Source organism: Lepidothrix coronata, unplaced genomic scaffold, assembly GCF_001604755.1.
Source record: "Lepidothrix coronata isolate B3197 unplaced genomic scaffold, Lepidothrix_coronata-1.0 Scaffold4, whole genome shotgun sequence".
Taxonomy (NCBI): domain Eukaryota; kingdom Metazoa; phylum Chordata; class Aves; order Passeriformes; family Pipridae; genus Lepidothrix; species Lepidothrix coronata.
In genome coordinates this window covers 1,045,216-1,058,531 of record NW_016690184.1, presented here as the reverse complement: position 1 = coordinate 1,058,531, position 13,316 = coordinate 1,045,216, and the positions used below count along the sequence as shown (strand labels likewise).

The following is a 13,316-nucleotide window of genomic DNA, read 5'->3' as shown; positions in this document are numbered from 1 at the left end:
ATAGTATATTATGTATAGACAGGACCCCCAGCCGGGGTGCTTCCCGTGCCTCGTGGCCGGGGGTCTCGGGCTGCCAGGAGCCTTTCCCGCGCTCGGGGGCTCAAATCAGTCCAACAGTTTAATTACCTTGGTAGCCTCATCTCCTCAGATGGTAAGATCGACGGAGAGATAGACAACAGGTTAGCAAAGGCATACAGTGCTTTTGGAAAACTCCACAAAAGAGTATGGCATAATAAACACTTGAAGAAAAGCACCAAGATCAGTGTTTACAGAGCCATAGTGTTGTCTACTCTCTTATATGGTTCCAAATCATGGGTCATCTACCGCCACCACCTGCGACTCCTCGAACGCTTCCATCAACGCTGCCTCCGTTCAATCTTAAACATCCACTGGTCAGACTATGTGACCAATACATCTGTTCTAGAACAAGCAGCTGTCACAAGTATTGAGGCCATGTTACTGAGAACGCAGCTGCGATGGGCAGGGCACGTCTCAAGGATGAAGGACCACCGCCTCCCTAAGATCCTGCTCTATGGTGAACTTGCCACTGGCTGCCGCATGAGAGGAGCCCCAAAGAGAAGATACAAGGACTCCCTGAAACAACATCTCAGCCTTGGCCATATTGATCAATGTAACTGGTCTACTCTGGCCTCAAATCGGGAGGCCTGGAGACACACCATCTATAATGCAGCTGTCTCCTTCGAGAACACACGCAGGATCACTCTCGAGGAAAAAAGGCAACGCAGAAAGAACCGTGTATTGCAGAATACACCATCAAAGCAGTCTTTCTGTTGTGCATTTTGCAATCGGATATGTCTGTCACGTATTGGCCTCATAAGCCACCAGCGTGCCTGTAGCAAATGTGGATAGAGCCTTCCCAAATCTTCGTTCGCGAAGCCTAGCCATGATGATGTATAGTGTCGTTTGTACTAACTAATCATTAATTTACAGCTTACTCTTTCAAACTGCTGAGCGCTTTTGCTCCAATTCAGACAGTGCGTGTAGTACTAGATTTAGTCTGTCCCAGTTAAACCCCTGAGATGTTCAACATGTATTTGGATCTTTCTGGGTCACTGCCAAAGTGCTGAACTATTAAGTAATTATAACTTTACTGATCTTTTTTCATTATACATTCTGGCTAGCTTTTAGCATTTTATCATTAACATTTTTAATTTTGAGTATGTTTATGTTCCTTTATATATATATATATATATATATATATATACACATTTATGGAAGTATACACTGGCAGGTTTGTTGCCCTCAATTTGAGTATATAATTTCTTTGTAATTTGAATGACATTTATTAAAAGGTGTTATTTCCTGTTCATGCTTATTTATTAATAAATGTGCAACAAAACAAAGGAATGTTCCAGGAGTGGCTTAAATTCCAGCACGATAGCACAACTACGTCTGACTACAAGTGAAGAAAACATACTTGGCTCACCTGTGCAAAATCTAACATAATATATATTTCCATTTTGCTGCTGAAACTTCAACCCTTATTTTGTACTTTGCTGGACTTCGTGGGGAACTTCAACCACCCACATATCTTCTACAATAGAGTGGGGTATAAGATCTGCTTGGAAGAGTCCCATAGGATAAAACCCCAGAGAGAAGAAGGGTCCAAGAAAGTCTATGACTACTAAGATCACGAGCAGTTCATCTCAACGAGCAGGCAAAAATATCAGGAGGCCTGTAGGAATGATCAAGGAACTCGTGGCCAAATTCAAACACAAAAAAGGAAACATACAGAGGACAGGAGCAAGGACAGGTAACCTGGCAGGAAATAGAGACACTATCTGAGAATGCAGCAATTAGTTTAGGAAAGTCAAAGCCCAAATGCTGTTGAGTATGACAAGGATGTGAAATACACCAAGAAGGGCTTCTGTAAGCATGTATGTGCCAAAGGGAAGAGAAGAGAGAACGTAGTCCCATTGCTCAATGAGATAGAACCTTGATGAGACTGGACATGGAGAAGTTTGGGTACTGAATGCCACCTTTGCTTCAGTCTGTGCTGGTGAGGCTGTCCTTCAATAATCCAGCAACCTGAAACCAGAGAAAAAGTCTGAAGCAAGGAAGACACACCCTTGATGGATGAGACTCAGGAGAGGAAATACTTAGGCAAACTGAATACATATTTGTCCATGAATCCTGATGGGATGCACCCAAAAATCATAGCATCATAGAATTTTATAATAATTGAAGTTGAAAAAGATCTCTAAGATCACTGGGTCCAAATATTAAGATACCACCACCACGTTCACAGCTAAACATTATCCGCAAGTGCCACATCCACATACCTTTTGAACAGTTTCCAGGGGTGGCGATTCAACCACTTTCCTGGGCAGCCTATTCCAGCACCTGAACACCCTTCTACTAAAGAATTTTTTCCAAATATCCACTCTAAAGCTCCCCTGGCACAACTTGCTTACATAAATGATATAATTACATATTACTCTGGCCTCCAGTCGGGAGGTCTGGAGACACACTATCTGTAATGCTGCTACTTGTTTTGAGAACGCACAAAGGGTCACTCTCAAGGAGAAAAGACAAGGCAGAAAGAATCGTGTCTTGTCGATACCACCTAAGGAGTCTTTCTGCTGTGCCTTTTGCAACAGGACTTGTCTATCTCGTATTGGCCTTTTTAGCCACCAGCGCGTTTGTAGCAAATGTGGGTAGAGCCGTTCTCAAATCTTCGTTCATGAAGCCTAGCCACAATGAATTACATATTACTGAAAAAATCTTTTTTTAAATAAGAAACCTTTATTTTCTCACACAATGAGGTATTATATAATAGCATTTCCACCGAAGTAAATTTAAAGAAAAATGTCACAATATTACTCATTAATTGTAACTCATTACATGTACTGAATATATTAAATTCTGATTTTAAGCTGTAAACAATTAATAAAAGTCTGTTTAAACTTACAAAAATATTATCAGTACCACAGAAATTCTATTTTCATAGTCTCTATGGTTTATGATCCTAGGATATTTTCCAGCACAAAATAGATTTAAAGTTTGGTCATAACTTCATGTTATGAATCAGTGATTAGTATCCCAGTGTAATACTAAAAACTTCACATTTATTATTATCTCATTTGTATGTGTGTGTTTGTTATGTTGTTTCTCTGTAATTCAGCATTCTAACATATCCAGATGTACTTAGTTTTTCTTCATAAATAGTAAATTCACTTTCAGACGAAATAGCAAAGGCAATACTGAATAAGCTAAAGAGTAAAATGGAAATTATTGTTGCTCAGTACTCTATACGTATTTGTGGAACTATCATACTCTGTGTATTAGGATTCATAGATATTGTAAATAACTTCCCACTTATTAGGTGGGAGGTGACGATGTCTCTCCTGCTATTAAATGAATCCCTGTGTTCTCTTTGATATAACATTAGAATCAGTTTTTATTTCAGAAGAAAAATGTTAAACAGACAACTCATATCTGTCTACTTTGTCTAGCTGATTGATCAATCTGATGTCTATCAACATTCCTCAGAAACTTTGCATTCTATTAGCTAGGGACCCCTTAGGCAGTGCAATGGATTTGATTTTTTTAAAAACAAGTTCATAAAAAAATGCAAGGCTTGGGTATTTTCATAATAAAAACAAATGCTTTGTAACATCATATACCACAGTCTTTCCTTTCAAACTGTAAATGATACTTGTGATTGAAACTTTAATATGGAGACATTTGGTATATGCCTGGTGCCCTCTCCACTGCCTATAAGAGAATTTCACCCATGTTCAAACTTGGAAGTTTGGAATACAATTATAAAAATTGAGTAAATAACTTCTTTAACTTTTCATTAAGTGATGACTCTGTATATCACCTAATTCTGGCTCAGTTTTTCAAACATAACACAGTGCTGCTCACCTTCAGAAAAATTCCCAGTCTATACTTTCTTCTGTATCTTTGTGTTAACTATCTCAATACATCAGTGTTCAGCACCAAATAATTCCAGCTTTCATGATGGCTGGTATTTCTAAACAAATACCACTGTGCTTATTTCTAGTTCAAAGGAAGATCTTGGAATTTTTCAGGGGGGAAAAAAGCTGTATTTATCCTAACACATCCTACATTAAAACTCTTCTGTTTAGATGCCCACAAGAATGTGAAGGCAGCTACTGAGAACTCAAAGCAGATAGACAATATTGCCTCATTGGTTTCTCTTGAGGGTTTGTATTTATATAACGTACAGTTAAATTTGGGAAATATTTTTATTCTGAATATATAGTGTATCCCACATAGCAAGATATTGATCTGTCATTGCTTTAGCCATGTGTAAGTAACAACAGTATTGAAGCTCATCACTAATGTAGGCCTTCCAGTGACTTTTTGGGTTTGACATTAATATATGCTATATGTGATGCTCATCAGTATTCCTCTTTTTGTCCAAAAGAGGAAAATGTCATATGGGCTTTTTGAAATCCTTCAATTTCTTTAAATTTCTGTGCTTTATTTTTGCTTTTTTATTCCACAAATACACAGGAGAAGTCCATGTAAAATTTGAAGTCCATCTATGCAAGTATTTGAGTATTGGTACTTTCAGTACGTTATTAATTGGTTTTACAACAACCCTGGGCTGGGTGTGTGGCTCAGGGCATTGGGCAGTGCAGCTTCTGAAGAAGTTCTGGCTGGCTTCTTCTGGGGAAGAGTGATTATTGCTGACACATTGTGCCAGTGCAGCCTGCCTGTCAGATGTACAATGTAATCCCATGCAGAGAGATGAGCTGGACTCTTGGCAGTTTAGATTTGAAGAGTCACATGCTTTCTCTGAGTGAAAACTCTTTCATAGATGCTAAGCCAGTGGAGTGGTTTAACACCTCATATAAATCACTTTCAATCTGTAATAAGTGTTCACAGAAAGGATTACACTGCATGAGGTAAATAAAAATTAAATTTGTTTTGGATTTTTAACTACTACAATATGTTACACAGAAAAGATCTTGAAGAAAAGAAAACCAATCAAGTGTGTAGAACAACAAAGTTGAGAAAGGGAAGTATCTGTCAAGTTCGCAAAAGCTACACCTGGAACACTCGTCTTGCTTTTTCATAACTGCATTTTCTGCAAAGTAAGCAGAAACATTACTCGGGGTGATACCTGTCTTATCTAACAGAATAACTTATGTTGCTTAGCAAGCAACAAAATTACACACTTTGTTATCAGGTACATGACTGGAATGCTTTATACTTATACACATTTTACAAAATGTGGACAGTAAGGCAGGAATGTTGCAAAGACAATCTTCAAATAAATTGTTAATGCTTTGGATACCTGTTGAACTTTACAAACCCTCGTGGTTCAGTTTTTTGGTGATTTGTTTTTTTTCAGCAGTACTTCATTAAGTTTACATTAAGTAGAATTTTAAATCACCTGCTTTTCATCTGATCTCGGAATAAAAAGATTCATTTTATGTCTTGAATATAACCTCAAGTGAGGAGTTTTATTTAAGAAATATATTCTTTAACATCCTTTTCTTAATTGTGTTCATTCTGTCTGCTTTTGCATCATCAAACTTTATATTCCATTTTGCCTATAAAACAAAAGTTGGTACAAAAGGTATTTAAAAGAAACTTTGTATTTTTATATTTTTGCATGTGTTTTGTGATTCCGACAGAGATGTTATAGTAGTGGTGGCACTTTATAATAGATACTTTAAATATAATGTGTATTACATTATGAAAATAACCTCTCAAATTATTTAATTTTTATTTTAATGTCTGAATATTTTATTTGAGAATGGTATGAAATTAAACTTATTCTGATATCAAAACAAAACTCAGTTTTGTGAATATTATACAAAATCAAACAATAGTTCCACAAGTTCGGATAAAGTATGAAGTTAATGTCTTTATGTTAAGCAGAAATAAAGTGTGAACCACTGAAAGGTGCAAACTTTCAATATAATGATCTTACAAAGTTGCACTTTTGAAGTGAATTCAATGAGACTTCATCCATTAGACTTATGAAAAGCGATGGGTTTCTTTTTTAATCTTTGATCTCCAGTTATATTTACCTGAGAACTTTGGAATCTCTCCATTTGCTAAAATAGCATGATTATTTTAAACAGAGTAAGTGATATCAGTAATATTGGTGGAGGACAAAACATCTCTGCTATTTTTTTCGGCATGCACTTACTCAGTCCTTAGGCTCTTCTCAAGGCTTTTGTATTCCTGTAGAAAATGTCTTGTGTATCATCAGTGTGTTGGCAGAAAATGTTGCTTCTAAAGATCAGGCAGTGCAATTTGCAAGAGTGACAGACTTTCCTATAATTTCCTGTTACATATTTTAAGAACACTGCAATTTTACGCAGCATAAAATATGCTATAGAGTTAATAGTAGAAGACTTGGCTTGTGGTAATTTTTTACATTCTCATTGTATTTCAGAATCTGGTGACATGATCCCTGTAAAGTGTTTAAGAACTCAGACCTTAAGCTATGATTTATTAAATAACATTTTACTAGTAATTATGTTCAGATGTGTTGTATTAATGTTACCCTTAAAAGTGTAAGCCCACAAAATATTTATATTAACATATTTTTGTGTTGAAAGTAATTTGTAGCCAAATAATGATTTTTATCTCATGTTAAAAGGAGATTCTCATCGTACATTTCAAATGTGTAGTTGAGATGAGCTGCATACTGAAAACAAAAAAGGCTTCTTTGTGTCTGTCCAGCTTTTTTCATGTCTTGAATATTCAGAAAATATGATCTCACAGTAGCTTCATAGATTCTTTGATTCTCTCTTGAAATATTTTTAAATACTGTCCATATATTACCTTTGTACTCTGAGGACATGAATTCTTAAATTCCCATAGCAACTGTTTGTAAGAAGTTTTGAGATATGCCTTTTGTCAGGTGCAACTATCGATTTAATGGCACTCCAAGTTATAACACATAATCAGAAGAGCGAATCATTGTCTACAGTACACAAAAAGCAATTACCTCTATTTTCACTACGTGTGTATTTGATTGGCAGAAATTACAGTAAAACATGAAGGCTTCTCCAAGTTTTAACATGGTTCACAGGAAAAATATGTTATTCTCCTAGCCTCTTCTGAGATGTACAGAATTACCAAAACTGCACTGTTAACTTTTAGATGAAAAATAATATCATTTTTTCATATCTGTAAATAGTACATTTTCCAGTGGCTAGATAGCTAAATTAGACATAAAACAGAAGAGATGCTGAAGGAATGGTAGTAGAGATACATAGAGACTTAGCTGTTTGTGTCAAAAATACTGCAGGTTTGTCAGGAATAAAAACAGTGAACTATCTATGTTTAATGTGTTAACAGCTGAAATATTTCAGAAAGTTTGGTTATCTTTCTAAATCAGTCTGTGAGTACTGTTAGCTAGCACAACTTGTAAATCAGGCAGTGGTTTTCACAAATATATTCATTAGTTATAAGAAAGGTATTCTCAGTGCTTGATAACTCAGATGAGGTGGCTTGTAATTGCTTCTTTGTCAGCTGAAGTAATTTCGATATAGTAACAGCCTCTCACATAAAATCAACGCCTTTTTAATCAGAGCAAGGATTTGCACCCCCATTTTCTTCTTCTCTTAAATGGAGAATGGAATTAATACACATGTAGCATGGCCATAGGTAATAAAAACAAAATACCTGAAACCAGATCATTGTCTGTTAAACAAGTATAGCATATATATCTCTACTGTACAGCATTGTTTTGGATATTTGGGACTAATTGTCTAAATTGGAACTAAAACTCTTAATCTATGATGTGGTGTAATTCAGACTAATACACTCAGAAACACTGTACTCATTGAACTCTTAAAATAATGGGGATTAGTGGCAACGTATCAGAAATTAGATTCAGACTCTGATGCTACTGGTGAGAATTTCTTAGCTTTACATTATAGAAGAAATTTATATTTTTCCAAATGAAGATGGAAAATAAATTATCTTTTTCTGCATCTTTTCTCATTTTGACAGAATCATTATACTTCCTGTCAAACTTGAAACAGGGAAATGGCTTTGTCTCCTTTCTCACCTTTTCTACATACAATTAGGTTTTGCCACTATTCCTTCACACAGCTAAAGCTCCAACATTCATCTCATGTCCCAAGTTTACCTCTAACATTCATTATTTCATCATCCTCTCAGGACTCCCCAGGTCTTGTAACATTTCATATAGTTCAGTCAAAACATAGCCACAGAATTAACCTTTTGATCAGGTGCCATTTCGATTTTGATTTTCTCAAAGGGTTCACCTTGCCCACTACAGACTAATTTTTTGTTCTTTATTGAGAATACTCCAGAATATTCCACTACTCTCTGTGTCTTTGTTCCTTTGTTTTATTTCCTACCATCTCATCAGGATTTACAGCCTGAATGACCATTCTATTGAACTTTTATAAAATTTTTGCAACTGTCTCTGCTTATTGTCCATTTCGTCCTGTAAGGACTATTTTCTCAAGACTGAATACAGGACATCCTATATTGCATTAGGTATTGACACTTAGGGAACTGAATTTCACCCTAAAACCTCAGTTTTAAAGTATAGATCCGTAGTCAGAATTGTGCGTATAGTTGACTCATTTTCCTGCTGATTGCCATACCCTATTTCCTATGCCCAAAAGAAATGAAAATCAAAGAAGATAGATGATAACACAAGGAATTGTAGCTATACCTGCTGCAGTCATGTATTAAAATTATGGTACTGTTCAGTTTCATAAGATACCTTTGCTGCCTCAGATTCAGAAAGAAAGCAGAGATAGCTTCACAAAAAGGCAATAAGATGTTAACAAACCTTGGATATCGTCAGTAAATGAGGATGATCTCATTCCAACATTTCCCCTAAAATTGCATTTGCTTTACACCTTTAACAATTCAAGGGAGGTGGAAAAGTGTGTTTCAAGGAGTTTTTCTAGCACATGCTTCAACTTACCCATGGCTTGTGACCAGATAATTAATTTTAGAGGAAACTCTCCACCTGTCTACCCAGAAGAAAACAGATGCCAATGCATTTTTATTTATCTTCCTCAAGAGACACCCACCATAATCAGGGACCTGAACTAGAAAGCATAAGGAATGCAAATTATCAGAATGAGATCATAAAGACTGCACATAGTGCTACTACCTTGTCAGCACTTCAGAGAAAATTCTTTAAAAAATTTAAGAACTGAGAAATGAATTTATATTTTGGTCAGTCCTTGCCGTCTGTAATCCTCACTGGTGCCATGGCATACATTAAGCAGCACTCAGCAGCTGCTCCTAGCAGATAGCTTTTTAGTTTACTGAGTTACCTGAACTCTCCCTGGACTATGCTTTTGTCTCACCGTTTTCATCCATGTATCTTGAAGTCTTACAGAAAATGAAGAGATGTTTAGAAGTAGGAAAAAAACCTAATAGAAACCACCCTGTCATAAGTTTAAGTGTGCAAGAGAATCTTGGTGTTACTATGGGCTTCTCCAATGGTGGCCTTTTGTATCTAGTAGATTCAGAAAATACAGACTTTAACAGCTGACTGTCTTCATCCATATGATTCTCTGAGAGGCCATGTATGTGTGCTGCAGATAGGAGACCAAAAAGTTTCCACAGTGCAAAGAATTCAGAGGAATTTTGGCTTTTTTTTCCTTTTATCTTCTGCTTTGCGGTTCACAGAAAGCTCAGCATGCTTTGTACACTGCTGACCTGTCATAGCTACTGAACATGATTTGCCTCCATATTCCTGTGGCTGGAAATAGCTTCTTCTGTTACAAATCAAAGCAACCCCTTTTGTATATTACAAATCTACATTTCACTATACCATCTTTGCTCTTAATTATTTCATCCTCTCTCATTTTCATTTTTCCTCATTAAGTGTTCTTTAGTGATTTAATCACCTTCCTTCTTTGTATTAAACAAAGAAAGAGAAATGTCTAAAATTACAGGACCGACAACTTGCTTTAGAACGTAGGCTGAACTGTACTATTACACATCACTGTGTAAATTAGTGTTGGCCACATTTTCATCTGCAGTCATACTTCACAATTCTTTTTTAAAGACATGAAAGAAAATTATTCACAAAACTGGACAAAAATTGCTTGAATACAGTAAGTTTGCATAATGGAAAAAACTCCAGAAGTATGCATAACCTCAGTAAGAAAGGCTTCTATTTTCCTGATTGTCACACTTCCAACTTTGCCTGTCAAAATGGACTGTCTTGTAACCAACGAAGGAGAAAAATTCTTGACATACAGGATGTCTATCAGTAGTCCTGTGTACTCAGTAAGTGTACCTTGGCCAGTGGGGTCAGCACATAGACTATGACAACTCACAGCCTTTTTTCTTTTTTTTTTTTTTAATTCAAACTTTCAGGAGAAACATGTTCTGTTCATGTGAATGAATGTCTAGACAGACCCTGTTGGAATGGAGGAACCTGTGAAGAGGACATAAGGGGCTTCAAATGCAATTGCCCGTTTGGTAAGTATTTATACTTTTTATTCAATTGCTAGTTTGGAATAGTGTGGTTGTGTGACTTCCACATCTGCTACTCCAGTGCTATAAAGCCTTATACAGTGATAGCATTCTGCTTACATTTTGAAAGGTACAAAGCTAGTTATCCAGACTAATAAAAATAAATTTTTTCTCTTATTTTTTAAATTCATCATAATGAATTCTTTTAAATAATAAGCCACATAGATTAAAAAGTACTTGTAGTACTCAAACAGACTGCTAAAGAAATATGACAGAACTGGAGATTTCAATTATCTAGTGCCTATTTGTATAGACACCTTATAGCAACACGTTCTTTCAAAAAATGTAGGTTTTAGGCAGCAAAATGTAGAAATTGAGCAAACATACAAAATCTTGGTCTTTGAAATCCTATTCTGCTAGTCAAATTACTTGCACCTAAAAGAACTGAACATTGCTTTAATGTTTGTATGACCTCAATCTGGTAGCCTGAGCATGTGCACTTTGTGGCATTTTAAGTATTCAAAGTATTGTATAAGGGTGGAAGATATGGTAGAGGATATAAGGGACATCTAAGATAGATCAGGCCAGGTGGCCAGTGAAATAAGAACAGAGTAAAAAGACCAATCAAAATTAAGGGAGAAAGATATATAATGTTGAAGATTTTGCTTTGCTAATTATATATACTCTGTTTAATTTGTGATTTTGCATATCATGGTGTATTGACTAAGAAAATATAGAAGAGACTGGGCTGAGAATTCCTGACCATAGAAATCCTTTGACTTGGATCGTCAGCTTTCTCCGTTTTTATTAAACATTGTGGCAAAAAAAGCCTGGGGTAGAGATTTTGCAACTGCTATGTTCATTCATAAATATAAATGAGAAAATACTGATAAATTATGAAAAGGTTTTTGTTTTGACATGCGTTTATAAGCTCATTGTTAATACGGAAAATAACATCAGAAAAATTAATTTTATACTGTATTGTGGTGTTTCAAAGATACTGACAGTGATCAGTAAAACCTGAAAATGTCAGAGTACTGAAATACAGGTCTCCAACCATCCTTCTCAACTGGAACAACTGATTTAAAGAGGACTTTAATATAGTTAATATCAAGAGATCCTTAAATTCTTTGAGGGTGGTATTCCACTGAGTTGGGAACTGAAGACAATACTGAGTGATATCTTCAAAGGTAAGGTGATGCTTTCAAGTTTGTTGCTTCATTGGGGCAAATGTAAGCATGTCAAGCTCACTGAATAAGGGCTGTAAGAAAACATTAACAGAGACATTATCTCCTTTGTTCTTCTGAGATTCTCACCTGTTTAACTCTTGTTGCTAAAACTTTTACCCATAGCGGATTTTGAAACAGAAGCATTCTGCACCTCCTTTCACAGATGTGAGAGGAGATCTCTTTCATGCACTGCGTGTCAGTGATAGGAAAGAAAATTGTTGTGACATTGTCTTAGTAGATTGTTTGTGCCTCTTTCTTTAAAGAAAAGTCAGGCTGTGAACTTTTTCTTATCCAATTAATTTTTGTTATAATTCTCAGTGTGTGCATATCATCTGGAACAATGAAGTTTATGTAATGGACCCATACAGTAGAAATTATGAGTTTCATTCTATTGACTCTAATAAAATGCTGTGAATAGCAGTGGTTCTTTTACATCATCAGTCAAATGATCAAAAAAATTCACAGTGAATCAGGAGTTATCTGTAGAAATAATCAGTTATTTTTGAAAAGGGTTAACACTTGCTGTATTACAATTTGCAGTTCCATTACTAATATAATAGCAAACTGAATTAAAGAGGAAGAAAATTGCGTAGTGATGTACATACCTAACAATGAGCTGAAAAGAGGAGAATTTTAATCTAAATGTGATATGGATTCCATTTGTGCCCTTGGGTAAATTAATTAATATCGCAGTTCATAGTCTCTGGGTGAAGGTGTAGATAAACAAATGTAACCATGTCACAAATACATTGTAATGATTAAGTAATGTCTGTAAATTACCTGAAAACACAAGTTGCTACATTATAATGTTGGATAATTTTACTACTAGCTCAGTTCTAACAAAAGTATCACTTCAAAAGATAACACAGTTAACTTAAGTTGTTTCAGTTTTCAAACATGTAGAGTTCCTTCATCCTTGAGTAGTATGATTTCTCTTCCTGTTAAGAAATCAGAACTATATCTATTTAGCAAATCTAAATATATACATTTCATTCCATGTGCTAATTTTATAAAAATACACCTTGTTCTTTCTTAGTCACTTTCAAGTAGTTCAATGTCTTAACTTGTGGTCAATTTTAATTCTTAAACTGTTATTTTTATACGACAAATCTCCTTTTCACAGCTTTAAAAATAATTCATTACATTCTCTACAGCAAAATTTCAGTATTCCATCCTGCTGTTGGTAAGATATTGTCACTAAATAGGATGAAATGAGGTCATTTAATCATACAGATCATTAATTCCCATAAATGTATCCTGGCATTGCTGGAAACCTGACATAAAAATAGATAACTAGAGTAAATTCTTTCCTTTTAAGCAATTTGTTTTGGTTTGGTTTTTTTTGTTTGTTTGTTTGTTTGTTTCTTTTTGCATGTTTGGTTTTGTTCTTTTTAATGTCCCTGTACTATACACTAATTTTGTTATCACACCATAAGAAGCCCATCCATCAAAAAGTATAAAAAGGTATATGGACTCTTCTGGGTCCACTTTTGTGGATTTTTGTGGCAGAGCACAATCATCTTTTATATCTCAAGCTAAGAAAGAGTAATATACAAATGGATCAAATAGAATCAGACAATGTCTTTAGATATTGTGTGAAATAATTATGTAGCTCCTTTTTTTTTCTATGTAGAAGACGTGTCTTTC

At 35.3% G+C, this 13,316-nt stretch overlaps 1 protein-coding gene across 1 annotated transcript in view; it reads left to right on the top strand.

The window, feature by feature from the left end:
- EYS (eyes shut homolog (Drosophila)) overlaps positions 1-13,316 on the top strand; it is a 784,118-nt gene that overhangs the window by 100,309 nt on the left and 670,493 nt on the right. The window contains exon 11 of the mRNA XM_017823913.1: positions 10,342-10,446. Within this exon, the coding sequence (XP_017679402.1) occupies positions 10,342-10,446 (105 nt within the window). The remainder of the gene's footprint in view (positions 1-10,341; positions 10,447-13,316) is intronic.